This window comes from Onychomys torridus, chromosome 8, assembly GCF_903995425.1.
Source record: "Onychomys torridus chromosome 8, mOncTor1.1, whole genome shotgun sequence".
Taxonomy (NCBI): Eukaryota; Metazoa; Chordata; class Mammalia; order Rodentia; family Cricetidae; genus Onychomys; species Onychomys torridus.
The window spans coordinates 6,902,234-6,928,185 of record NC_050450.1 but is presented as its reverse complement, the minus strand read 5'-3'; the positions used below and the strand labels follow the sequence as shown (position 1 = coordinate 6,928,185).

The following is a 25,952-nucleotide window of genomic DNA, read 5'->3' as shown; positions in this document are numbered from 1 at the left end:
CAGAAGAGTGATGAGCCTTGAGAGGCAAGAAGGCTGCTCAGCTCAGTGAGATTCAGTGCCCGTGCTGGTTCAAACTTCAGGATTCTGACCCCAAGTGGTTTATTTAGGCATAATATTTAAGTCTAGCACAATGTGGTGAAAACGATTCTGGTGATAATTAACTCAATCTTACATGCACAACAAAGCATACATAAATTTCCTTGAGGAACAAAGTAAGTGAAATACAGATCAGACGTGACTGTGTTGAAACTTTTTAAAGTCTATAAAGATAGGTTCTATAGACTGACTGAAAAAAACAAACTTGCGATGGGGGAGTGGCTAGTGCTGGTGCTGGAAATTTCTTTAGCTACACAGTAACACAGAGGTCACCAGACTGGAGAACTCCTCTCCTCCAGCCTTCTGGGTGGATACCAGGTTCTTCATTTCTTCCCTTGAAGGAACAACTCTGTGTGCTAACATTCCACGTTCTCCTAGTGCTTATCTATAAGCACAAAGACCTCCATCTTCATGTCCCCAGCCACACAGCCTCCACTTAACCACTACTTTCATCCATCATCCTCGGTTTTTCTCAGTCAGCTTGATTCTCCATATCCATCCTCTGAGCAGCCTCTTTCTGCCCTGGAGATAAGCCCCTTTCAGTGGAGGGTGACCATCCAGTGGAAGCACCTCCTTGCTTTTATATTCTCCAGTCCTGTTGGCTCTACCTTCCATCTGGAACAGTCTCTTAATTAGCCCACAGCCACCTGGAAATGTGAACAAACTCATGTGTCTTTTTACTCTGGGAGTAGAAATCTCTTCCAGGGGACATTGCGCAGCCCAGCTCTAGATCTTGCATCCCACCTTTGTACTTTTACAAGAGCTTATCCTTCTGCTGCTTTGTGATGTTTCAAGTTGCAGCTCCTCTGGGCCAGCATCTCATCTCCTCACCTGGCATTGAATACTTTCTCAGGCCACTGGCACTTGGCCTCTAACACATGTTCTCCTTGTTAGTCAGCAGATAGGATTCTAAGCATCTCAGGCTTTTCCACATTGGCACTGTTGCCATCTCTAGCTGAATGTAGATGGTCCTCATCGTGAGCATCACTCTATGATGTTTATTACTAGATCCTGGTAACCCTGTTCCCAACTGTGACAAGAACAAATGTCTCCAGACACTGTCAAATGCCCCTGGGAACAAGGGCACTCTCCTCCAGCAAAATCCCACTGATTTAGAATTAAAATTCTATGGTGCTCTTTATGTTTCTACCTTAACACACATCAGTCCTTAGTGCAGATTCAGTTAGTGAAATGGGCAGGTGGGTGGAGAGACTGACTCCACTCTCCTAAAACTAAGTCATTTTCAAAGGGTGAGGTACCACCCACATCCTTTTGCCTGTTGAACATCTGCCAAGGAATCCTCTCTTGCCATAGAGTTAGTCCCTTCTGGTTTGTTGGGAAAGACCATAGAACCAACCAGGAAACATTATTTAAAACAGTATGAAAATATTAAATAGCATTCCTCACAATTTTAGTTTTGGAAATTATTTATTTAATGTTTATACTGTGTGAGACTATGTTCATTGATGTTTTTCTAGCTGTTGGCTCTTGGTGAACATCCAGCATATAATTGTAAAAATGGGAATGCTGTTGCAAAACCTTCCAGCAGATAGTGTGAGCTGCAATGTCAGGTTCTTCACTAAAAGGCAAACGTGTAGTGTTGGTCTGGGTGGAGGTGAGAATATTCTTGATTACAGCACCTGGTTGAGTTTATGAAGCTGGAACCAACCCACAGAAGACAGAAGAAAAATAGATTTATCCACAGGCTTGATACAGGTCAAACACCCTAGTTCAGAATGTTTAGAGTCATGCTCACAAACTAACTGACAAAGCACAGCACGTTAGAGACTAAGCACCAACCAAGCACTGGCCGGGTTGGTTACTCCAGCTGCTTCCCTTGCTTTCTTTTTGTTCAAAATAGAAGGTACTTGGTACTTGAAAAATGTCATAAATAACAAAAAATTTACAGAAAAAAATTAGCCTCTATCCTTTGCTCCTTTTGCCTTACATTGAGAGCTAGAGATGATGTAAAATGAAATAAGAGAGATACAGTGCACCCCTCACATCCTCATGGTGTTTGCTGTTCCTATGCATGACTTATACTTAACACTGCATGTATGTTTTTAGGCAGCAGCATCTTCCGCTTAGAGATATTGATCTTGTAAGTGTGGTAGTGCACTGTTGTAGCATGAATCTTAAAAAGTCTTATTAATAAAATCAAACCTGAGGCCAGTTTTGGGGGTGAATGCTGGAAGATCAGAGAAGCAGAATAAGCCACAGCTACTTCACCTCACCAATTCCTCAGATGATCCTGTTTCCTCCGACTGGAAGCTTCTGAGTCCTCATCCAAATGGATCTCAGCTGAACTGTTGCTCGAAAGCCTGAATGCTTAACCAGCCAAATGCTTCTAGTTTCTGGTCCTCAGACCTTATATACCTTTCTGTTTTCTACCATCACTCCCTGGGATTAAAGGCTCGATTTCTGGAATTAAAGGCGTGATTCACCATGCTTGGCTGTATCCTTGAACAGATGGATTTCTGCCTCTAGAATGCTAGGATTAAAGGCATGTACTACCACTGCCTATCCTCTATGTTTAATATTGTGGCTGTTCTGTCTCTGACCCCAGATAAGTTTACTAGGGTGCACAATATTTTGGGGAACACAATACCACCACACTATGTCTTGTGTTTTGCTGTCCTAGGACAACATCAGTTTGTTTTTGTACCTGACTGTTGGACAGTTGCTCTGAACATTGCAGTGTAGGTTCATGGCTCTACAGCGTTTAATTCTTTCCTGTTATTGGTGGTGCTGGAGACAGTCCAGGGCCATAATGTATGCTAGGCAAGTGCCCACCACCGCCTCATCCTAAGTTGGAGAAGTCAGTGTGTGCCCTAGGAAAGCCAGGGGACTTGACACTTCAGAGGCAGAGGCTTTGAGGGCACAGAATAGATCTGTCTGTAGCATCCAATGGGTCACTGGGTGCTGGTGGATATAGCTGTCAGGACTGAGGACCTTTTAGCTGCAGACTTGGGGTGAGAGTCACAGATGCTGCACTTTGCACACAGCCCCTCTCCCCCCGCCCCCGCCCCCATTCCCAACTTGTTACTATCTCTGAGGATCTTTCAGCTTACTCCTTTTTTAAATTCTGATCCTCCTTACTCAGTGCTCAAGCTTGCACTCCATCAGAAAGCCTAAAGCCCACCATCATGAGGATTATTGAGAGGCATCGTCTTCTCTTGGAGGTGGCCTCTGGTTCTTGCCATTTTCCTTCTCAGTTCATAGGACCCGCCCACCTCCCCCCCTTCCTTCCTTTCTTTTTTCTTTTCTTTTTTTTTTTAACTTTCAACTTAAGGCCTATTTTTTTACCTTCTTACTCTGTACTGAATTAAATCAGAAAAAGAGTGCTATATTTAAATGTCATTGTTCTTTTGAAGAAAAGCTTCAGTTAAAAATGTTTGTTTAAACTACAGGGTTATCTGTCAGCTGCCCTGCTTCTGTTGAACATGGGTAGCATGACTTCTTTGGGTCTCAGAGTATATCACTATGTTCTAGACAAAGTTGTCTATTCTGGACAAAAGTGGGACCACATTAGTGAGAATCCACTTGGAGAAGATTGGTCTCTGTAGCAGTTCCTAAGGCTGTGTGGAACCCGTGCCACTTGTGTAGTGTTTGGAAAAGAAGTAGTAAAAGAGACACTGAATGAGAGGAGAAAGCTCCAAGTTTGTTTTCTTTTTAAATTGAGGATGTCTTCCTTCACTATGCAGACTGTAGAAGTATTGCATAGTCACTGAATGCCCAGCAGTGCCCGATGGTGCAGGATAGCCCCGCTTGTGCTCGGTCTCTGCCATGAGGTCTGGTGTGGCCATCAGCCACACGTGTCTGCAGCACCTGAGATGTGACAGCACAGCTGTGGAGCTTGTTTGACCTTCAAGTCACCGTAACATAGTCATAGCCAGGTATGGTGGTGCATGTCTGTAACATCACTCCGGTGGCAGAGGCAAAAAGATCTATGTGAGTTCAAGGCTAGCCTGGTATACATAGGATAGCAAGAGCTAAATAGCGATACTACCTCTCAAAATAATGATGATGAGGATGAGGAGGAGGACACGAGGATGAGCAGCAACTAAGACCCCCCCCCCCCCAGACAGCTTGGCTCTCACTCCCAAGTCTGCCTCGGGGTGTGGCTTTTTCTGTTCTTGCCCCTTCCCCTGTTGCACCTCTGTTTCTTTGGCAAGTGACCTTCCATGCACACACTCCCTTCCTGCCCTTGTCTTTCTTTTGCTTTCTCCATGTTCGTGCTATGTACACACATAATCTGTTCTGCCCATAAGCCAATTGTATTCCTTAGTTAGGAATCAAGGCCATTTTGAAAGTACCTAAGGATCGATCTCCTTTTGATCAATTGTGTGATTTCAGCAGGATGAGTGCACCAACATGTTTTTAACCGTTTGGTTGTTTCAGTTTTTCTCTATTAATATTTTTTAAGCAGCATGTTTTCCTGCTTCATGTTTTGCCTATATGTTGAGTGCCTTTCAGTTTGTTTAAAACTGAGGACCCTGTCTTTGCATTTGTATTTTGATGACTGCTAGGATTTCCATGTAGTTGGAATAAAAACCCATCAGAATGTTTGCCTGCATTTGAGGACTGTGTTGCTGCTGGCTGATTTCCCTAGTGTTCCGACTGCTGTCCAGTGTGCAAGGGAGGAGCCCAAGTGTCACACTTCTGTGAATGCTTGCTTATGGCCCCAGGCAGCTGCCTTAGTCTTGCTTAAGGCTCTGATGGTGATGGTGAGGTGGCTGTGAGGGCAGAGTCAGGCACACTGCTGCCTCTCCTCTCAGGGACAGCCTGCTTCATCCACAGTGCCATTGAGACTGAGCCCATCCTGCTCCAGATTTAAAAGGAAATGGAATTCTAACTTAGGGTTTAATGGTCATCCAGCCTGGCTAAGAGAGCAGTCATGCAGGTAAGGGGGCAGATAGGAGGTTCTCTGAGAGTAGAGCACAGTTCTGGGAGTGGTGAAGGCTGGCTGCAGAATTATTCTCTAGCCAAAGCTTCAGTTTTATTCAGTTAGTAATTTTTCCAAAAATATCCTGTTCTCAGTTTTCTGATAGAGACTATTCTCTTTTTAAAATCGTAAAATCACAAATTGGCCAGTGTCTTTGGCTGCATAGCAGCCCCTCGTCTTCAGGGAGTGGGTTCCACACATCAGGTCCGTAGTAGAAGGTTGATAATATGCTGAAGTCATTTCCAAGTCATGATAATAGGTTTTAAACTTTCAAGTGAAAATATTTTTCTTAAGGGCTGACGTATTTATAGGAAATAGTTAAAACAATGCTGCTTGAAAACAAAGGATTTGTTAGACTAGAAATCCAGGCTGTCTTTCCTTCTCTAAGTACCTGCTTTCAGGTACTTAACTCGAGCCCCATGATTCCCTGGCACCTTACAGAGGGACAGTCCTGACAGTGTAAGAAGTCAGTACATGGGAAGAGCTTTACTGTGCTGGTTGAAATAAAATAAAAATTTGTGGAAGGTTTGAGTCTATAGAGACTGAATGATTAGGTTTAAAAAGTCACTTTAGGAATCCCTTGCTAAAACTGTGCTTGCTTTTCCTTAAAATAATAAAAAAATCATAGTTTAACCATATAACCATGTTATGTTGCCAAATACCTTGACATCTAAATGCTTGTTACACCCTAAAGGTTGGAAAAATTATGCAAAAGTAACTACTTCCAGCTTCTGCTATTTTTAGAACTAGGCTGTACCCTAGGGGTGAACATACCATCACTATGCTAGAATAGACATAGACTCAAGCTGCCCTCTAAATTCCCTGTGCCCATAGATTGCTACAGTTCTAGACCTCACCAGAGATGTTTCTGTGCACAATGGACTGTGCTTAACCCAGAAATTCACAGCTGATCAAAGTGTAAAAAAAGTATCTGTAATATGCTCAGCCCCAGATGAGACCTCTCTATTACCTACCTATGCTGGGCTTAGGGACCATCTCAGAAGAGGAAGTGGAAAGATTGCAAGAGCCAGAGGTCAGGGGGAACTGGGTTGAAAGTCTCTTCAGGACAGGACGGCACCACTGTACCCAGGAACTCAGCAGCTATGCCTGCATAAGACCCATACCAGACCAAGCCAGTCAGCATTCTAGCATGGAGTGGGGAAGGCTCAGGGAACTGTATCCCAATTGCAGAGCTGTGGGATGGCTTTTGAGGGAGAGGAATCAGGAGGCTCTTGATGGATTGGCCGTGCTTTGGTAGATGGTCTCACACAGGAGTATATGGGCAGCACATTGGACTTGGTGTGTTTAAAAAAAAAAAAAAAAAGACACAATGTTGGGAAGGGCTGGGGACATGGTAGATATGGGAAGAATGGAGAATAAATATGACCAAAGTACACTGTATGACATTCTCAAAGCTGTAATAAAACTATTGTATGGAAATTGAACTAGCCAAGTGTATTCATTTTAGAACCAGCCTGTAGTGCTCTTGTTTTATGGAAATTTAAAAACCCTATTGTTATTATTCATCAGAATTTTTTGTGTATGTGTCAGAATAGTTGGTAGGAATAAACTCCCCCCCCCCCCATTTGGAAGTTTGAAGTACAATTTAAGACAAGCTAGAAATGAAGTTTGACATGTAGTTTGAGATTTTTTAAAAAATGATTACTGTACTTTTTGTATTATTTTACATAATAGATGCCGGAAACTAGGAATGTGACAGACAAAATAATAACACTAATTGCTCACATTATTGACGTGGATTGATTTATTCAGATCTCTGCTGTACATAAGTCTGTTACTGTTTCTTTAGCCTGTCAAAGTCAGCACTCTGTTGCCCTCCCTCACTTTTAACTACCTCTTGTGGCTCTGAAGGCACCAGTAGCTGTCCACTTGGAAGGTGTCAGGGCTGGAATTAGATGCATCCTGGCTCACCTGGTAGCAGACTTTCACCATCACTGGTCCAGTGGAAGGCCTCTAAGTGTGGAGCCTCTCACTGATTGTGATGCAAGCAGACTCAGCTGTGTTTCAGGTGTCAGTAAGTCATTTTATTTCAGCATGCTCTTGTATTCGAGCACCAGTTGATGGTTCTCTGTAGAGGTAAAGGTCATTGGGTTGCATTTTTTTTTCAGTATTTTTATACTGCCATATCATGTACACACTGTAATATCCACTCATTTAAAGTGTAAAATTTGATTGTTTTTGTAATTGTATGGAATTTTATGGCCATCACTGCAGTATAGTTCACATCATTTTCAATAACCCCCCCCCCCTTTGTACCTGTGTACAGTCAGTTTTTTCCCCAATTCCGGAAGCCACCAACTTAATCTGCCTCTGTAGGCTGACTTGGGGGCTGCATATGATAGAACCACACAGTGTATTGTTTGGCCACTGGCTTCTTTCACTTACTGTAATATTTCCAAGTTGTGTCCTTTTCCATGTGTGTCAAGATTGCTTCCTTTCTTGTTACTGAGCAGAAGTCATTGCACACCCCACACTGTGTACCATTCACTGCCTGACAGTTGGTTAACATTTACCTCCCAAGTATTTGTATGGACATTTCTCTTGTGCAGAGAACTTAGATGAAAATTATGCTTAATATTTCAAGGACAATTTGGAGTTTTCCAAAGTAACTACAGTAGTTTGAACTTGGCTAGCACTCATGGCTCCCTGTTCTCCCCTCACTCCCTATTTGTTTCTGTGAATTTTTGTTGCTATTCTAATAGTAGTTCTGCAGGGTATGAAGGGTGCTCTACTGTGGTTTTAGCTGCATTTTCCCTACAAACTGGTGCTTGCCAGGGAGGTACATGTCTTCCTTAGAGAACTTTGTCCAGATCCTCTGTGCAGCTTAGAATTGTGGTATCTTATTGTTGAGTTGCAAGAGTTCTCTTCATTCTGGATTTCTGTCCAGGTCTGAGATTTGAACAGTACCACAGAACACCTGCTTCTCACTAAGATTCAGTGGTTTCCTCTTGCATAAGCATTTCTCTGTTGTCTGCCTTGTGTCAATTTCTGGAGTTGTGAAGTCATCGTTTTGACACTGTTCCTCTCTCTGTTGTTCTGGAAGTCCTGCTTCCATTTCATTTTGAACAGGTTCCTAGAACATAAAGTGCTGGGTCAAAGGATGGATGCATTTGTAGTTTTCATAGATGTTAGCAATTTCTTTTCTTGCAAAAAACTGTGACAGTTTATACTTGCGTTGCACAGGTGTGACTCAGACTTGCCAGTGACATGTGTTGCCAACTCTTGGCATTTGGCCCATACAGATATAATTAAAAATAGAGTATCATGGTAGTATTTTGTTTATTTTTTTTATATATTACTCATGCTGAGATTGAAGTTAGAGTCTTACACAAGCTAGGGAAGTGATCAACCCCTGAGCTATATCCCTGCCACCCTTCCCTCTGTAAAATCCTTTTATTTTTTTTAAGATAGGGTCTCGTTGAGTAGGCAGGCCTTGAGCTTGCAACCCTCTTGCCTCACCTCTTGAGTAAGTAGGACTGCAGGCTTGTAGCACCAAGTCCAGTCTGACTGGCCTACAACCTTAAGGACAACTAGAGAGAGTCCTAGTCCCTACTGCTATGCAGCAGGTCACCTCCAAACGTGAGATTCTGTAGGATTTGGGAAAGGCTCCTTGGGGCCTCTGGTATGGTTGTGACCACGTGGAAGCTGGAGCACAAATGAAATATAGCTGAAATAGTTGGGGCTGACTATCTATTTTTGTTTCTCTCTATCATCTCAAAGCTGCTTTATGTAGTGTCTTTGTGGCTTCCTCATGGTGTGGCAGCCTCAGGGCAGTCAACTGGCTTACAGTATATCTCATTTACTCCAAAGATGAATGTCTCACAAGACCTTGGAAGACCTATGGTATTAGTAAGCATTTCTGTGATTAACACCAGGACCAAAAGCAACCTGAGGGGTAAAGGGTTTATTTGGTTTACATACCCTGAATTTCAGTTCATTGAAGGAAGCCAAGGCAGGAACTCAAATTGGGCAGGAACCTGGAGGCAAGACCTGATACAGAGATAGGCCATAGAGACTTGCTGTCATGCCTTGTTCAGCATGTTTTCATGTAGAACTCAGGACCATCAACTCAGAGCGATACCCACAATGGGCTGGGTCCTCTCCTAGCAGTAACTAATTAAGAAAGTATCCTAGAAGCTTGCCAGTTTCTCAATGGGGTTCCCTCCTCTCACATGACTACCTTGTGTCAAGTTAACATAAAGCTATCCAGCATACCTATAATGACCTTGTCTTAATAGTCACATGGAATTACATCTCTTTCTTGCAGAAGAAACTAGCTAAGACTCAAGCAGAAAGTTGTATGCCCCATCTTTTATCCGCAGTGTATGAATAGATGAAATAACAGGGAGTATCATATTCTTTGGGGAAAACAATCTGCTATCATAGTTTCAGCAATGAAAGGAGACTTCTAGTTGAAAGAATTAGACATTTTCACATAATTTTCCATAAGTTGGCTGTCCAAAGAGGAGACTAGTTCTGATTCTGCAATGATCTGGATCTTTTACATTCCACCTTTAGAGAGACAATTCAGGAAGTATTTGACTTAACTAGTTCAGACATGGAAAGTGGTCCTACCCTTTATGAATCCCACATATGAAGTAATACAGATACTGCCTAGCAAGGAGGAAGAGTTGAACTTTGTGAGCCTTTACAACTTTAAGTCAGTCTCATCCAGCAATCTCAAACTTACAATCCAACTTCCCACTTTAATACCCTAGAAATGGGGTAAATCAAACACAACCCAAGTGGATAGAGGAAATGAAGATGAATGCGGCATAATAATACAGGAAATGGAAAAATAATAAAAGTTGGTACTTTGACATCAACTTTTAGCTATTCTGACAAGAAAGAATTAAAGTTATTGAAATCAGGAGTGAATGTGAAGATAGAAATTCTGGCCTGCTTAGCATTATGTAACATGTAGCCAGGACAGTTAAACAAGAAAAAGAGATAAAGATGTCTAGGTAGGAAGGGAAGAAGAGAAACTACCACAATTTGCAGATGACATTTTTTTTTATGTAGAAAATCCTTGAAGAACCTGAAAAAGAACAACTTGCTAAGGCTTTTCAGGTTGCAGAAGAAATGAGTCATGCGCAAAAGGAAGTGCATGTCTTTGTATTTACAATGATGACTTCAAGAAGAAATCATCCAAAAGATAAAATCACCAGAAAAAAATTAACCAAAATATAACTAAAACCATAAAACATTGTTGAAAGAAATCAAAGACAATCTTTTTAAAAAGTAGAAAGGCATCTCATCATTGGAAGAATTAATATTATGATGACTATATTGGCAAGTTTTCTATAGATTCGACACAATATCCTTGGGCTTCCTTACAAATCTGTGTTTGAAAAAAAACGGCGCAAGTTAAAGTTCTTTATTCCCTGTGCCTATGATGCTACCACTCACTTTGAGACAACCTGTGTTGACAGTAAAGATATCTATAAGAGAATGACAGGATCTGAGTTGATGTTGACGAAATGAAGCGCAAGAAGAATGACATTTATGGAGAAGACTAACAGCAGTACATATCATGTAATTAGGACAAACAAAATTTGGCAAATAATGTGTATTGTAGAAATCAATATTGTAAGCCCTGCTTTTATGATCGAAATGGAGATTGAAGAGTGCTATACCAGTAAATACTCCTTCCCTTCCCTTTTCTAATACCATGTATTAACTTCTTTTCATGGAATGGCTAGTCAGAATTGGTTGGTTCTGTTCAGTTTAACCAGACTGGATTTTTTTTAGTGAAGGAGCTGTTCTAAACAAATATTGATAGACAACTTGATACAGTACTTGTATCTTTTAATCAGTGTAACCTTTGTGATTGGATGCCTTTGCTCAAGAGCTGAATCTATACAATTTGTGCCATCCTGAGATTGGGAGTCTAAGTTGAATATTCTTTGGTTTGGGAAAACATTCAAAGTTTTCTCGCTTTTGCTATCTGAAGTATTAAAGCAGGGCCCAAACAGTAGACCCACGTATTTTGTTCATATGGGTATAAACTTCTAGCCAAACTTGAGACTTAGGAAGTTGTTTGGAGGGAAGCCAGTATGTGACATTTTAACCTACTACAATTGCTGAGAAGGAGAAAGGAACCTTACGGTAAGTAGGGAAAACATAGAAGCAAGCACCTTTTATCCCAGGTATGGCTTCTTCAATGGACCAAGCTGCAATGCAGTATTGATTTGACAGAGCCTTGATTTCAATGTCTGTCTCAAAATGGCTCCAAAATGATTTCTGTACTGCAAAATAAAGCCAAACTCTGGAAACCAAAAAAAAAAAAGAAAGAAAGAAAGAGGAAAGTCAGTCCATACAATGGGAGACAATATTAGCAACTCTATTTTTTAGACAGATTAATAAATTTATTTTATAAAAGAAGAAAACAGTTGCACCAATTGAATATCATTAGAACACAACAAAAAGGAAATGTTTTAATAGCCCATCACAGGGGTCAATTTAGATACCTTAAAATATGTTACTTAGTGGACTTTCTTGGTAATAATCATGTAATTGTGTTTCTTATATTACGAAAATGAGTAACAATGCCAAACCTGTCATTCTGTTATTAATCTACTAGTCTGAAATTCAATCACACTTTTGAGTTTTTAGGAATTTGAACATTATGAATCATGCATATTTCATATCAGAAGAACTCTGGCAAAGTCTTGCCAAATCCCTGGAATTTCAATGTTAGCTCTCACTCTCTACTGGATGGCATTGACTCTGTTTTTCTGACAGGTGTGGCCTGTGGTCAGCAAATCTATTAAGGTGTAGTATTAGTTATGTTTAATGTACAGATTTAAATAGAAATGACTGTTCAAATTCAATAATAAAAAGATAAACATTTTAAAATGGGCATTTTTCCAAGGTACATATGTGACTAATACTCACAAAACAGATTTTCAATATCATTAGGTGTTAGTGGCATGCAAATTAAAACCACAGTTAGCTGTCAATTCACATCTACTAGGCTGTCATTTAAAAAAAAGGTTTATGGGTGCTGGATATGTGGTTCAGTTAGTGTAGTGCTTGCCTAGCATGCAGGAAGCCTTGAATTCAATTCCTAGTGCCACATAAAGTAGGTAGAAGGGTGCAAGCAAATAATCAGCACTCAGGTGGTGGAAGCAGGAGGGTCAGAAATTCAAGGTCACTGCCTGCTACATAGAACATTTTAAGGCCAACCTGGGCTATATGAGACTGTCTGAAAATAAAATTTAAAACATGTGCAGCAATTGGAGAAGTAACATTTTGCTGGGGTGAACATCAAACAGTCCTGCCTTATAGATAGCAGTTGGGCATTTCCTCCAATAGCTAAGTGTAAAGTTACTCTGTGACTCAGCAGTTCCATGCCTGTGTGTACTCCCAAGGGATCAAAGGGATATATGTTCACAGAGGACTTGTACTTTAGTGTTCACCACAGCATAATTCATGATAGCTGAAGTTCATCATGCCAGGAATGGGAAAACAAAATATGGGATATCCACACAGTGAATTACTTAACTACAAAAAGCCACGGAATGCTAATACTTGTGACAATATGAGTGAATCTTGATAATATGTTAAGTAAAAGAAGCTACACAAAAAATGTCACACACTCTGTGATTCTGTTGCTAACAAAATCTGTAGAGCAGGGATACAAATGGCAGATCAGTGACTGCCAGGCACTGAGAGAAGAGAGGAGGGAACAAATAGCCCTGAGTTCTTGGTAAACAAGAAAGTAATACCTTATCTACAACGCAGTATTACAAAGATAAATATTTAAAAATGGGTATTTCTTGCCCACAGCTATAGAGCAAATGATAAAGTGTTCATAGATATACAACTGTTACTTTATATGTGAAGTGAGATTGATACAAACAACTCATGAATGTTTGGAGGACTAGTAAAATCAGTAAATTATCTCATACATTGCTGATGATATCAGGCGCTTATTGATGGTATTCGTTTAACACCCTAAAGTTGAGCTCTGAGGTATTGTCTGCCAGTACAATACTAATACACTTCGCAAGAAATCAAAGAGTATTAAAATAATATTTGGGTTGTAGTTCATGTTAACAGAGTCTAGGTTTCTTATTAGGACTGACTCTTAAGTGCTTGGTGGTCAAATCTCCCTATCCTCTACTCCAGGCTCACTGCTTTTTGATTTCTTTACTCCCTCTGCCCAGGACAGAGCTGTGATCAGGAGCTGATGCTGGGGTTTGGTGATGCATTTCTGGTCTTACCAATGGAGTCATTTGCTAAGTAGAAGTCAGCTGCATTTACTTCTAATCTGCTTAGACTGTTTGTTGCAGTGACTGAAATGTTATGTAAACAGATATACTTGATGTTTAGACACACAAAGTCATGCTGAAGAAATACTTTTGAAAAAAGAAATCGGTGGTGGGGAAAGTGGGTTGAGCCCAGCAGTGGTGCACACGCCTTCAATCCCAGCACTGGGGAGGCAGAGGCAGGCAGATCTCAGAATTCGAGGCCAGCCTGGGCTACAGATTGAGTTCTAGGATAGCCAGGGCTACATAGAAACCCCATCTCAAAAAACAAACAAACAAAGAAGTGGGTCGAAAATTTGAAAGTATAAACATATATTGTACTCAAAATTGTTTATTCTACTTTCTCAAAGCAAAAAATGAGATCCTAGGCATCTTGTAGGAGATGCGCTCTGACTCTGTCAGAATGCTGACAGTAGATGGCCATTTGCACACTTTAATTAAAAAAGCGTTTTAAGATCCGCCCTTTCTATTGTCTCCTCTTTTAACTAAGATTTTTGATCTAGCTGGGCAGTGGTGGCACACTCCTTTAGTCTCAGCACTTGGGAGGCAGAGCCAGGCAGATCTCTGTGAGTTCAAGGCCAGCCTGGGCTACAGAGCAAGTTCCAGGACAGGCACCAAAACTACACAGAGAAACCCTGTCTTGAAAAACAAAAACAGAAACCAAAAAAAAAAAAAAGTCTACTAGTAAGGCGGTGTGTTCTCTCTGGTTAAGTACTGAAGAACTGAGTCACAGGTTAGGAGCTCTAACACCACTAACACCACTGCTTACTTACCTAGTCACCACATCCTGGGCAAGTATGTCAAGCTTGGGTTTTTTCATAAATTGTAAATTTAAACTTAAATTCTGTTAATTATTATATCAAAAAGAGCAAATAGCTAGAGAGAGAAGACAATTCTGTTTAGTTTTCCCTTTCCTTATATTTTTCTCTTATTCCTTTCATTTATTTATTTGTTTGTTTGTTTGTTTGTTTATTTACTTACTTATTTTTTGTTTTTCGAGACAGGGTTTCTCTGTGTAGCTTTGCGCCTTTCCTGGAACTCGCTTGGCCTCGAACTCACAGAGATCCACCTGGCTCTGCCTCCTGAGTGCTGGGATTAAAGGTGTGCGCCACCACCGCCTGGCTTCTTATTCCTTTCTTGATGGAGAGTACTTGGAAATGAGACTATGATGAGTTTTTCTTACCAGTTAAATAAAATGCTTAGAAGGTGTGACACAGTGGCAGACTCTGTCTGCTTTAAATGCAGTTTTTACTAAATATGAAAAGTCATTCTAGTTTAAAATTAATCCTCTAATCTGTTCTTACTCTATAAGAATTATTCACTATGAACAAAACTTTGAAAACATGTTCAAACTAAAAGGGGCATTTTACCTATATTACTTAGAAGTGATTGGCATTAATTCTGTCATTTTAATATAGAAGTTAAAAAGCTACATGTATTCCATGCTTCCACTAATTCTGTTTATAGATCACACAAACTATTTGCTTAGAAGTCATCATTGTGCTCATTAGAACTGAGATATTGGAAGAACGTTCTGCAGCCTGCTCCAGGTTGAAAACCAACCATTACCTGACATTCTAAGAGTGGTTACTGTCTACAGAGAAAGGTTGTTACATAGCTTTCTCTCTGCAGGATATTATCAGTGTTTGGTATGTTTATAGTGTGCTTTGTCCTGGTTTAGTGGCTCCATAGACAGGCAAACCGCTGCAAGTGACAGCAGTACTCAGAGGTGTTTGATTCGAATGAACTGCAGACTGTTAACAAAAGATCCCCATTAGCTTGGGAGGCAGAAGCAGATGGGTCTCTGAGTTCAAGACCAGCCTGGTCTATAGAAGAGAGTATCAGGACAACCAAAGCTCTTTACACAGAGAAGGGAAGGGGGAAAAAAGTCAAGTAAAAGATGCCCCATTTATACCATTATGTCAAGTCTGCAGCTTCCATTTCTTGGCATCTGGAGTATAATTCAGAGAGCTATCTCTGTCTCTAGCCACACTTGTCTTTCATACTCTTGCCTGGGAATCTACAGTTTTCTCCCAGTACAGTGGGTATTCTTCTCTGCCTCTCACTCCCTTCCCCTCAGTGTGTGGTATAGCACCTACCTTCCAATTGCCCATCTGGAGGCATCTACCCACCCTTAGATCTTTGACCTTTTGCATGATCCAGCCCTGACACTTTGGAATTGTGTCTCTTAAATGCTGTTAAAACTTAGTTCTATCAGCACAGCCACTGCCTAGTTCCTGGCATTTCACTTTCTGCCACAATTACCTTGTCAGAATTCAAATATGGGCTGATCCCCACTAGAGTCCCATTCCTAACCTACTCTGCCACCGCAGCCTCCTCCCTCCTCCCTTCCATCACTTTCTGCTGTTAGGATCTCTACCTGTGCTGCTGCCTTTTCCTGAGGAAGAAAACTCTGCCTGACAAATGCTACCTCACCCTCATGGACTGTTGAGATGTGTCATGGACACATTGGGTTCTATGAGGTCCCGCAGCTCTTTGCTCTCGACCATCTCTTCACACGTGCTACAGTAATTACTCTCTGCCCATTTTACCCTCGTAGTACAGATGATTTCTTCTCTGAAGGGAGTCTCAGGAGATAGTGTTCCTCTGGCTATCAAATAGAATCCCTCTGTCCCATTACTCATTGTAGGAGAATCTGGATCCTTCTCTCCATCCCCAGGTTGTTACAGTGAAGAGACAGAAGCACTCTTACTTGGCATTGCTGCCTTTTAACTGAAATGACATACTCTTTTCTGTGATTATTTTGATCCGTATATACAACTGTGTAACTTATTCATAAAATATAAACAGGTGTGATCGTGGATTCTTGGTTATATGTGAGTAACTTTGTCTTTAAACATCTTTGTCCAAACCCAATGTTTTATCTTGTTTATTTAGACATTCATTTTTGTCTTAATGTTTGTGATTCAGGAGAACTTGACAAGCAGAGGCACAGCTTTGCTATGGCTAGGGCATTTTTGGCTGCATGTAGTGGATAATCTGCTTATCTGCATTTGTTGTGTATCAAACTTTGGAAGCTCCACACAGACATGGCTTGAGCACCTTTTTATTTAACATTTTCCATATGTAACAGTGACTATGTGTTGGTTATTATATGTCCCTGAAATTGGCCATTATAAGAAAGGAGGTATTATGGAAAGAAAGTTGGCTTTGAATTTGTGTTCAGTTGGAAACAAATGTTAACACTGATGTAAGGACTACCTTAATCCAATAACCTAGTGTTTAAAAATATAAAATCGGGGTTGGGGATTTAGCTCAGTGGTAGAGCGCTTGCCTAGCAAGCACAAGGCCCTGGGTTCAATCCTCAGCTAATATGTGTGTGTGTGTGTGTGTGTGTGTATAATTATTTATGATATTATCTTGATTCCATTTTGAAAAAAGATTGAGAAGGTGATGAAGTAAAAACAACAACAACAAAAAAGACTAATGCCTGTTGTTTTGTTTTTCTACATTTTTTTCCTATCACCACAACAGTATTAAATGATAAAGTAATTTGGTGTATTATTGGTAATTTTTACTTTTTTAATTATAGTATAATTATATCATTTCCCTCTTCTCTTTCCTCCCTCCAAACCCTCCCATGTGACCCCTTGCTCTCTTTCAAATTCATGACCACTTTTTCTTTAATTGTTGTTACATATATTTGTATATTCTTAGATATAACCTGTTCAGTCTGTATCATGTTCTTGTATATATGCTTTCAGGCCTGACCATTTGAGTGTTGAGTAGCCAATTAGTGTGTCTTTCCTGAGAACAATGATTTCTCCTACTCTCAGTATTTCTTAGTTTCCTCAAGTCTTTGTCTAGGGTTAAAACTCATTAACTTTTCCCGCCCATGTTAATGTGTCTGTTGGTGTCATGTTTAGGCAACCATATTGGTAAGACTTTATGGCTGTATCTTATGCTTTAAGGAATCACAGTCTCACAGCAAACTGATCCCCTGGCTCTTAGACTCTTTGAGTCTCCTCTTCTGCAGCGTCCCTGAGCCTTAGGTGCAGGAGTTGTGTTGTGGATGTGTCCTTTGGAACTGGACTTCACTGCTGTGCATCTGGATTAGTTGCAGTTTTCTGCAATGGTCTCTGGCTGTTGCAAAGAGACATCCTTGACCAGGGCTAAAGACTACTCTTAACCAGCTAGACCCTGGAGAATGACGTCTGATTTGTCTTAGGAAGTATCCTCCTGTGTGTTTACTTCCTGCCAGATGAGTGTTGGATGTTCTGTTTTGGAATGTTTCTGTTTCTAAGTTTTGTAAGGAGTAAACTCCCTAGTCAGTTCCAGACTAATCAGTTTTGTCACTCTTTGTCCACTTCAGCTGAGTGACACTTATTTGATCCAATGAGACGATCCATTCTAATGCTCTTTCTTTAACATCTCACAATGTCTGAACCTTAGATGTCAATTAGAGACTTCTAGACAGAGTGTTGTTTATAATGGATTTAATTTTCAAAAGAAATTGTGAAGCTCTTAGGTAGACTTTAAGATGATATTCTGCAAATTTCAGAGTATATTCCATGCTCTATCAAAAATGTTCACGAATATTAAGTTAATTTTTTGAAAATTTATTCTTTTCCCCTTGCTACATTTTGTAAAGATTTACTTAGCTTATAATTTTCTCAATTTGGAAGTGTGTGGGAGTTTAAGGTGAGTACAATGTCAAGACATAAGTTGAAAAAGAGATCTTTCAGTATTAAAAACAGGTAATATTGCCTTGAAAATATTTTAAAATCTCTGTCTAAAGGACCCTCTGGATCAGTACCACTGATGTTCAGACTTTGTACATCTTGCCATTCTTAAGGGCATCAAGTACTTGGACTTTGAAATATTTTGGCATGAACAGATTTTATTTTTATTTATTTTTTTATTAAGATGTTTTATTCATTTTACATACTACCCACAGATCCCTCTCTCTTCCGTCACCCCAGATTTTATTTTGTATGAATAAATAGTTCAAAATGAAAATTCAATGTTGAAAAATCTTTGATTTGTATTTTAATATTTCTTAGTAAAATAAGTATTTTTGCCTGCAAATTTATCTACCTAATAGAACCTTTTGAAATCAACATTATTGTCTATATTCTGTAGAGTCTTTTTTTGTACATGTAGGCTTAGGGATCTCCCAAAGATCTAGGATATAGTGTACCCTTTTTGAGGAACTGAATTGAAAACCAAGGGATACAGCCATACTATGCAGGCTAAAAGACTTTCAACAATGATGCAAAGGCAATTTAGTAGAGAAGGTGATCTACAAATGATGCTGTAGCAGTCAAATATCCATAAGCCATCAATATTGATTCATTCTCACTGCATATATAAAACTTTGCATCTTGCACTTGAAATATATGGTATCTTTTTATGTCTAGAAGGAAACACAGTTCTGTGACCTTGGGCTAGTCTAAGATATACTAGCTACAACAACAAATGTATGACACATAAAAGAAAGTATTTATAAATTGGACCTTACCAAATCAAAAAATAACTAATTTTTTATAAAACACCAATGAACACAAAAGTGGGATGCACTGACTGGAAGAGAATGATTGCCAGAAGCATACTGACAAAATGCTTGTGTACAGAATATACAAAAGATCCGAGATTGAATTGTTAAAAGACCAACTGCATACTATTAAAAATGAGCAGATTTCATCAGAATTTAATCTGAGAAGATAAAGGGATGGAAATAAGTACATAAAAAGATGTCCAACATCATTAATCACCAGAGAAACCATTTTTAAAAGGCTGGAGTGATGGCTCAGGGATTAAGAGCACTGGCTGTTCTTCCAAAGGACCTGGGTTCAATTCCCAGCACCCATATGGCAGCTCACAGCTGTCTGTAACTCTAATTCCAGAGGATCTAACACTCTCATACAGACTTACATGCAGACAGAACACCAAATGCACATAAAATAAAAATAAATATTAAAAAAAAACTACCATGAAAGTCCTCATGCCCACTAAAATGTCTAAAATGAACAGAATCTACAAAAGGATTTGCAAGGGTAATGGACCATCTGGGATCTGGTGCCCCACCACAAGGAGTGGAAAGCGCTTTTCCAGTGTCTTAAAAATCTACATATACTGCTGTCATGTAATCTGGTCATCCTACTCCTGGTCTGTAGGAGAGAACTGGTTCATGTATAGGAGAATTTCTGTGTTGTAATAGTCAAAACTGTAAACCACCCAGACACTAGGCAGCTGACAGTCTATATGTAGAGAATACTATGTAAGTAGGCCACAGTTTCAGCAGACAAGTTGCCCCTGCATAACATGGATGGATTGGCATCTCCTGGCTTCCAATTCAGCACCTAGCTATATATGTGTGTGTGTGTGTGTGTGTGTGTGTGTGTGTGTGTGTGTGTGTGTGTATGTGTGACATGCTTGTGGTTCTAGTGGTGGCTTCTCAGTAGTCTGCACAGTCCAAGTTATGCTGTGGTAATAAACAAAACCGAGTCTCTGTAACCTAAAATAAAATTTCTATCCCTTATGAACTGTGTTTTCTTTGTCCCCTATTTGTTCATTCTGAGACCCTAGCTGATGAAAGAGCCTGTGACTGTTGACTAATCAGAATCACTCAGAAGGAAGGCATCGAGATAGACTTTCAAGCCTTTTATTTTAATTAGTATTTGTTGACTCTCCTCATTTTAGCATGTGTTGAAATCTTTAAATGACAATAGCTAGAGTCTTCTTTAATCTTTGATACAAAAATATATGTAAAATGTCTTAGCTCTTATTTACTGTATAAATGCTTTTTAGATAGGAACCATATTCCTGTGAGTTGGACAAGGAATCTGAGGTGCAGAGAGAGTTAGTTAGTAATAGACACAGAGCAGTAGAACTACGGTGGAACCTGGGAGCCTGTCTTAATACTTTTGTGTAAACTGGAGAAAACTTAAACCACTTAATTTACACTTTAAAACTTTACCAGTCTCTTCAACAGGCCACGTATAAGAGGTGTCTCATACTCCCCGTCGCCAGTGGCTGCAACAGAATGGATCACACAGGGGCAGTAGACACAGAAGAAGAGCTGGGGCCTCTAGCCCACCTTGCACCAAGTCCTCAAAGTGAGGCTGTGGCTCATGAATTCCAGGAACTCTCTCTACAGTCCAGTCAGCACTTACCCCCTCTGAACGAACGGAAGAATGGTGAGTTTTTCAGCTGCATATGGACTTTGATCTAGAGGGTCATCGTCTTTGTGGGCCTAGTTAATCCCAATTTGTGAGTGACGCTTTGTTATTTACACTTGGCAGTCCCCACAGGGACAAGATGGTTCCTGAGAAGGGCAGGATTTCACTTTCTGTCTCCCTTGCTTGCATCACCAGTAACTGTCTGTGATGACAGTGCTGCCTTTACAAGACAGCCTGAGACTTGCCTGTCGTGGATGGGAAGACCTATTCCTAGAAAGGGATTGTGAAGTCGCTGACTCTAAAGAAGTAGGCAGTGGCCGTGACCTCCTCCCTTACCATCTCCAGTGTATTAGAACTTTTATCCAGAGATGGTAAGAGTTAGCCACCTCAGTGAAGCAAGAACTTCTTGAGTGATTTTATACTGATGGGCACTATCTGGAGCTAGTTCATTCTTGTATGAATGCTTTTTAACCAGATCTTATCAGTGTTGCAAATTCTTATTGATGACAGAGGCATTCCAGAGCCTCCAGAAAATAATACCAATAAACATAGAATAGATACACTTAGTTCTAATACACTTCAAATGTAAACACAGTGTGATGTTCAAAGAACATGCTGACCTTGCCAAGGCAGAACCCAGAACTTCAAGTGGGTTTACCCTGCTGTCAGGGTTCTAGTGTTTACCTTTACAAATACATTTTTTAAATTATAGTTTTAAAACTAAGAAGAAATAAAATGATTTTCCTGCAGAATGCTTCCTATCACCCTGGTAGGTTTCTAGGGCCTGAATGTGACCCAGTCACATTCACTAACCTCTCCTTGCTGAGGACAATGAGTAATGTTTAGTCTTTCAGCACAGGGTTTGGCATGAACTTGCTATGCCTTCTCTTGAGACTCATGTAGTTTTATGTCCTAAATCTTACTGTTAGGATCTGCCCTTGGTCACCTTGGCTTAAGCAACACATAGGCTTGGTTCCAAAAGAGCCCTGAGTGACATTTTTTAGATGTTCTGTCCCCAAGAGCCTGGCTTTATTGTGGATAATTGCCGAGACAGATATATTTGCTCGATATTGACTAAATACAGCTACACAGTACCCCTGGACCAGTTTCATGTCCCAGGTATTTGAGTTGTATTTGGCATAAAATCAGGTCACAAACTGGCCATGTGTAGCAGGGGAAGGGATGCACAGGAAGTGGGTGCACTATAGTCATATAGTTCATCTAGCTAGCCATGTTCTCTCACAGATGCTCATGTAGATGCCTGAGTGTAAGGTGCACATAGAGAACAGGCTCCCCTTAGACACTTGGAGTTTGTTATTTTGGAACCCAGGACCTTATCCAGGCTGGGCAAGCACTCTACCACTGAAGAGCACCCCCTTCCTGTGTGTCGTTAGGGAGGTAATGAAAGGGTAGTGTGCTTTATTTACTAAGTCAGCAGCGCTGTTTTGTGAAGTAATGCAGTCATTTGTATCACTCTTTCTACTCTCATAGTCACTACACCATCCTGCCCAACTCTATGTGGTCAGGGTTTTGTCAACCCACACCCATCTGCTGAGCTGTAATTTCTAGGACACACCTTCATTTCTGTCACTCTGAATTCCAACAGCTTTTAGAATCACTGTGTAATCCAGCACTGAAATCCCATGCTGAGTCTTAAGCTCCACTCATGAAATAGTAGGACTGGTTTTCTCCAGTTGTTTCCTGTTCATGATCTCTGTGACATAATCATTTGTTTGATTTGTCATCATTTGTAGTCTTGTGCAGACGTGAACTGCTTTGTGTTCTGTTTTCAAGCCAAATGCACATTGTTTAGCTGTTCTGAGAACACAGGAAGAGAATGCTGGCCTCTAGTCTGCCCTTTGCCTGCCTGGTTGTTTCCCAGAGTCAGCAACTTTTACTAGTGTCCTTTCTGAGAGAAAAATATTTGACTATTTATGACTGCAGAGATGGCTCAGTGGTTAAGAGCACTGACTGCTCTTCCAGAGGACCTGGGTTCAATTCCCAGCACCTACATGGCAGCTCACAACTGTCTGTAACTACAAGATCTGACACCCTTACACAGACATGAATGCAGGCAGACCACCAATGCACATAAAATAAAAATTAATTAATTAAAAAACTGACTATTTTTAAAAGTAGTTTTTAAACACTTTTTTAAACAACAGTCTAGTACTTTAAGATCATAGCGCTGGGCGGTGGTGGCGCACACCTTTAATCCCAGAATTCTGGAGGCAGAGCCAGGCGGATCTCTGAGTTCGAGGCCAACTGGTATCCAAAGCGAGTTCCAGGAAAGGCACAAAGCTACACAGAGAAACCCTGTCTTGAAAAACAAAAAACAAACAAACGAACAAACAAGATTATAGCTTCAAAATAAGTATTGATTTTTTTCTTTCATTGTCACTAGAGTGATTCTATAAACATAAAATTAATTTTGAATGAAGTGGGTTTTCATCCAATGTGTTTTCCCAAAGAACAATTTCTGTTCAGTGTTAAGACATGGAAGACCATCTCACAGTGAGGTGCCATCTAAGGATTCAATCAGGAGCTTGCTCCCTTTTCTAAGAGATGACTACAAGAAGTTTGAAATGTTGCCTTATGTTCAGGCATGTATTCTAACTTCAGGCTCATAGCATCTGCCTGCTTTAAATACACATTCTAAAGTATGAAGGGGATCTTTGTGTACATGCTATCAGAAATGTAGATTTTTAAGGAGTTATGGGTCAGGGGATAAAAACCTGAGTCAGGAGGAGTGAGTTGGAGCAGTGTGTGGTTATAATGATGTATGGCATTCCTGAACAGTTAGTTCTAAGAGAAGACTCTAAGTGTCCTCAACTACAAAGACAGTGTGATACAGGTTTCATTTAGCTACCCCATAGAGTGTGCATATTTCAAAACACGGTTACACATATATGTTATAAATGTGTACCATTTTGTCCAATTAAAATGTTAAAAAGAAATCTGGGTTTTGAGAAAATGTTTTATATGTATATAAAGATAGGTGACTGACCCTGAGTTGCTTTCTTTGATGTTTTCATGTATGTTGTTCATATTTTTAGCTCTTTGTTCTCTTGTGTTTAAATCATAATGAAACCACTTACAAAGTATTGTGTGACCACTATAAAAGCATCACATTCACATGTCCCTGCTTGTGTGTTTTGTTGTTAGTCCTAAGTATTTAAGTTTTCTCACTGGTGTTAGGTTCTTTTCTGTTGGAAAAATTATAGGTAGTTAAGTCTGTGATTAGTGATTGGAAGGATTATGTCATCATAGCTTGTAGTTCAGCTCTATGAGCAGATGGGTTCACATCTAGGTAACAATTCCAGTATCTTCCCTCATAATATCTTTTTAGAAATATTTTTGTTATTCCATTAGTTGAGTGGCAGAATGTTCCAACTCTGGAGTAAATATGGAAGCTGTTCAGCACAAATACACTATATTTTTTCTTTATGTCTGAATGTTGCTAAAATTACAGCTAGTAACATCTCAATAAGATGATCATTTAGGTAGTTAGCTTTTCTAGATGGGCCCTATAAAGGAAAGTAGATACATAGACACATAAGCCATATTTCTTTATGAAAACAGACCATCCACAGAGACACCAAACTTCATTATGTCATATCACATACCAGTTAGCCTCATCTTATTTCTATATTTATGTTGGCCTTTTGTGTTTAATAGGAAAAGCTCAGGTGGAGGACATTCCCCGAAGGAGCTGCAGCCTCTTCCTGCATCCATACTCAAGGAGAGCTGGGCTCCAGTGGACACTCTGTTAGGTGGTTTGCAGGGTGGGACAGCAGGACATGTAGAGAAGCCTGTGTGGCTGTTATGATAAAGAGCTGCATACTCTCTGGAGCATTTTGGGTATTTTGATGGAAGACTCAGTGTCCTTCACACAGCCTCAGGCTCAGGAATCCAGTAGTAGTGAGGTCAGAGCCTGATGCCTGCCTATCCTGAAAGGCTTTTGACTGTGGCCTACCGCTTCTAACTCACCTGATCTCATCTGAAGCGTTTACTGTGAAATAGCATGTGTGAGGTCCTGGTGAGGAGACACTTCTTTTTCAGACATTCAGATCATTGGTTATTGTAGTTAGGGACTTGAGCTTACAGTAGCATCTGAATTTTTTTTTCCCAAGATTTTCTTTCAATTAAATTTGTTAGTGAAAAACCTAGACCCTCTTCTGCTCTGTTCATCAGTGACCCCTTACTAGAGGAAAATGACAAACTCAAAAGTTGGTTGCACACAAGGAAACACAGAACTCTTGGCTTTGGACTCAGCACAGGGCTTTATCTAGCCACACACAGACAGGGAACTTTCCAGACTGTGCCAAGGGCAGCTACTTGCCTTGCACCTTAGTGAATAATGGCTTCTGTTCACAGCTGCTCTGTTCTTTGCAATTTCCCTGAGAACATTTCCCCACCCCTCATTAACTTGTTGGCCCAGGTGTTTGGAAATGTGCAAAGGTAATAAACATTGTTCTTGTGCAAGCTCTGCTCCTCAGACTGCACATGAGCTGGCACAGTGGGATGGAGATGCAAGGCACGAGACAGGCGGTTCTGTTTCTGGAGCCAGAACCCACAAAACTCAGAAAGCATCACAGGAGATGAGCAGGTGCTAGGCAGTGGCGCTGAGGCTCTTACTGGCCCTTTGTGTTGGAGAGAACAGCAGTGGATCATTTTCTGTAAAACCCCTCAGGTGCTTTCCTGTGGGCATTTAGGATCCAAAGTACTTACTGGGACTCTTCAGGGCATCATTAAACAGTATGACGAATTTTGATCATTTGTTTTTCTTCAGGAATCAGACTAAGAAAATAACTGTGTATTTCTGATATTCCTTAGTCAAGTTTTTATTTTTTTCAATCAGCTTTAGGACTTAGACTAGTCACTTTAGACAATTAATAGAGTTCAAAGACAAACTCTAGAGTGACACCTGCAAACGAAATTCTTCAGTGATGTTTCCTTCAGAAGGAAAAAGAAGCCTGATAAGCCCTAAGGTGAAGTGCTCCCTTTCATAATGGCCTATAGTCGCCTATTAATATTGTTTTGTTTCACAGTGTCAGTATGCACCTATAACCTGTCTGCCCTCTTTTTTCTGCTCTGGGTTTCTTATTCAGACAGTTGTTGGTAAGGATTTAGTTTGCTTCAGTATGTTGTCGAACACATCCTTGTAGTACATGCCTGGTGGGAGGGAGCAGAAGATGGACTCTTTTCCACACCTCTGAGCCAGGCAGGAATCTTATCTGGTGCAGCAGCAGAAGGCCAGAATGCTCATAATGCTTATCCATATGCGTTTTAGGGGCCGCTGGGGCCCATAGTTTCACAGGACCACAGACCCAACTTACAGTATCCCAACACCTCATTCGGAGTCATTTATCTGGTGTCTCTTATGGGAATGCCCCTGGAACATCCATGATTTCTTTATTTAAGACAGGGTGACTCAGAGATTGATAGTAATGAGCAGTTTAGTTTAAGCTGCCA

At 40.4% G+C, this 25,952-nt stretch overlaps 1 protein-coding gene across 4 annotated transcripts in view; it reads left to right on the top strand.

Annotated features, from left to right (window-relative positions):
* Positions 1–25,952, top strand: part of Mrtfb (myocardin related transcription factor B) — a 170,651-nt gene that overhangs the window by 44,104 nt on the left and 100,595 nt on the right. For all 4 annotated transcript variants that reach the window (XM_036195193.1, XM_036195190.1, XM_036195192.1 and 1 more), the window contains exon 3: positions 20,279–20,495. In XM_036195193.1, coding sequence (XP_036051086.1) covers positions 20,342–20,495 — 154 coding nt within the window. In that variant the 5' untranslated portion in view covers positions 20,279–20,341. The remainder of the gene's footprint in view (positions 1–20,278; positions 20,496–25,952) is intronic.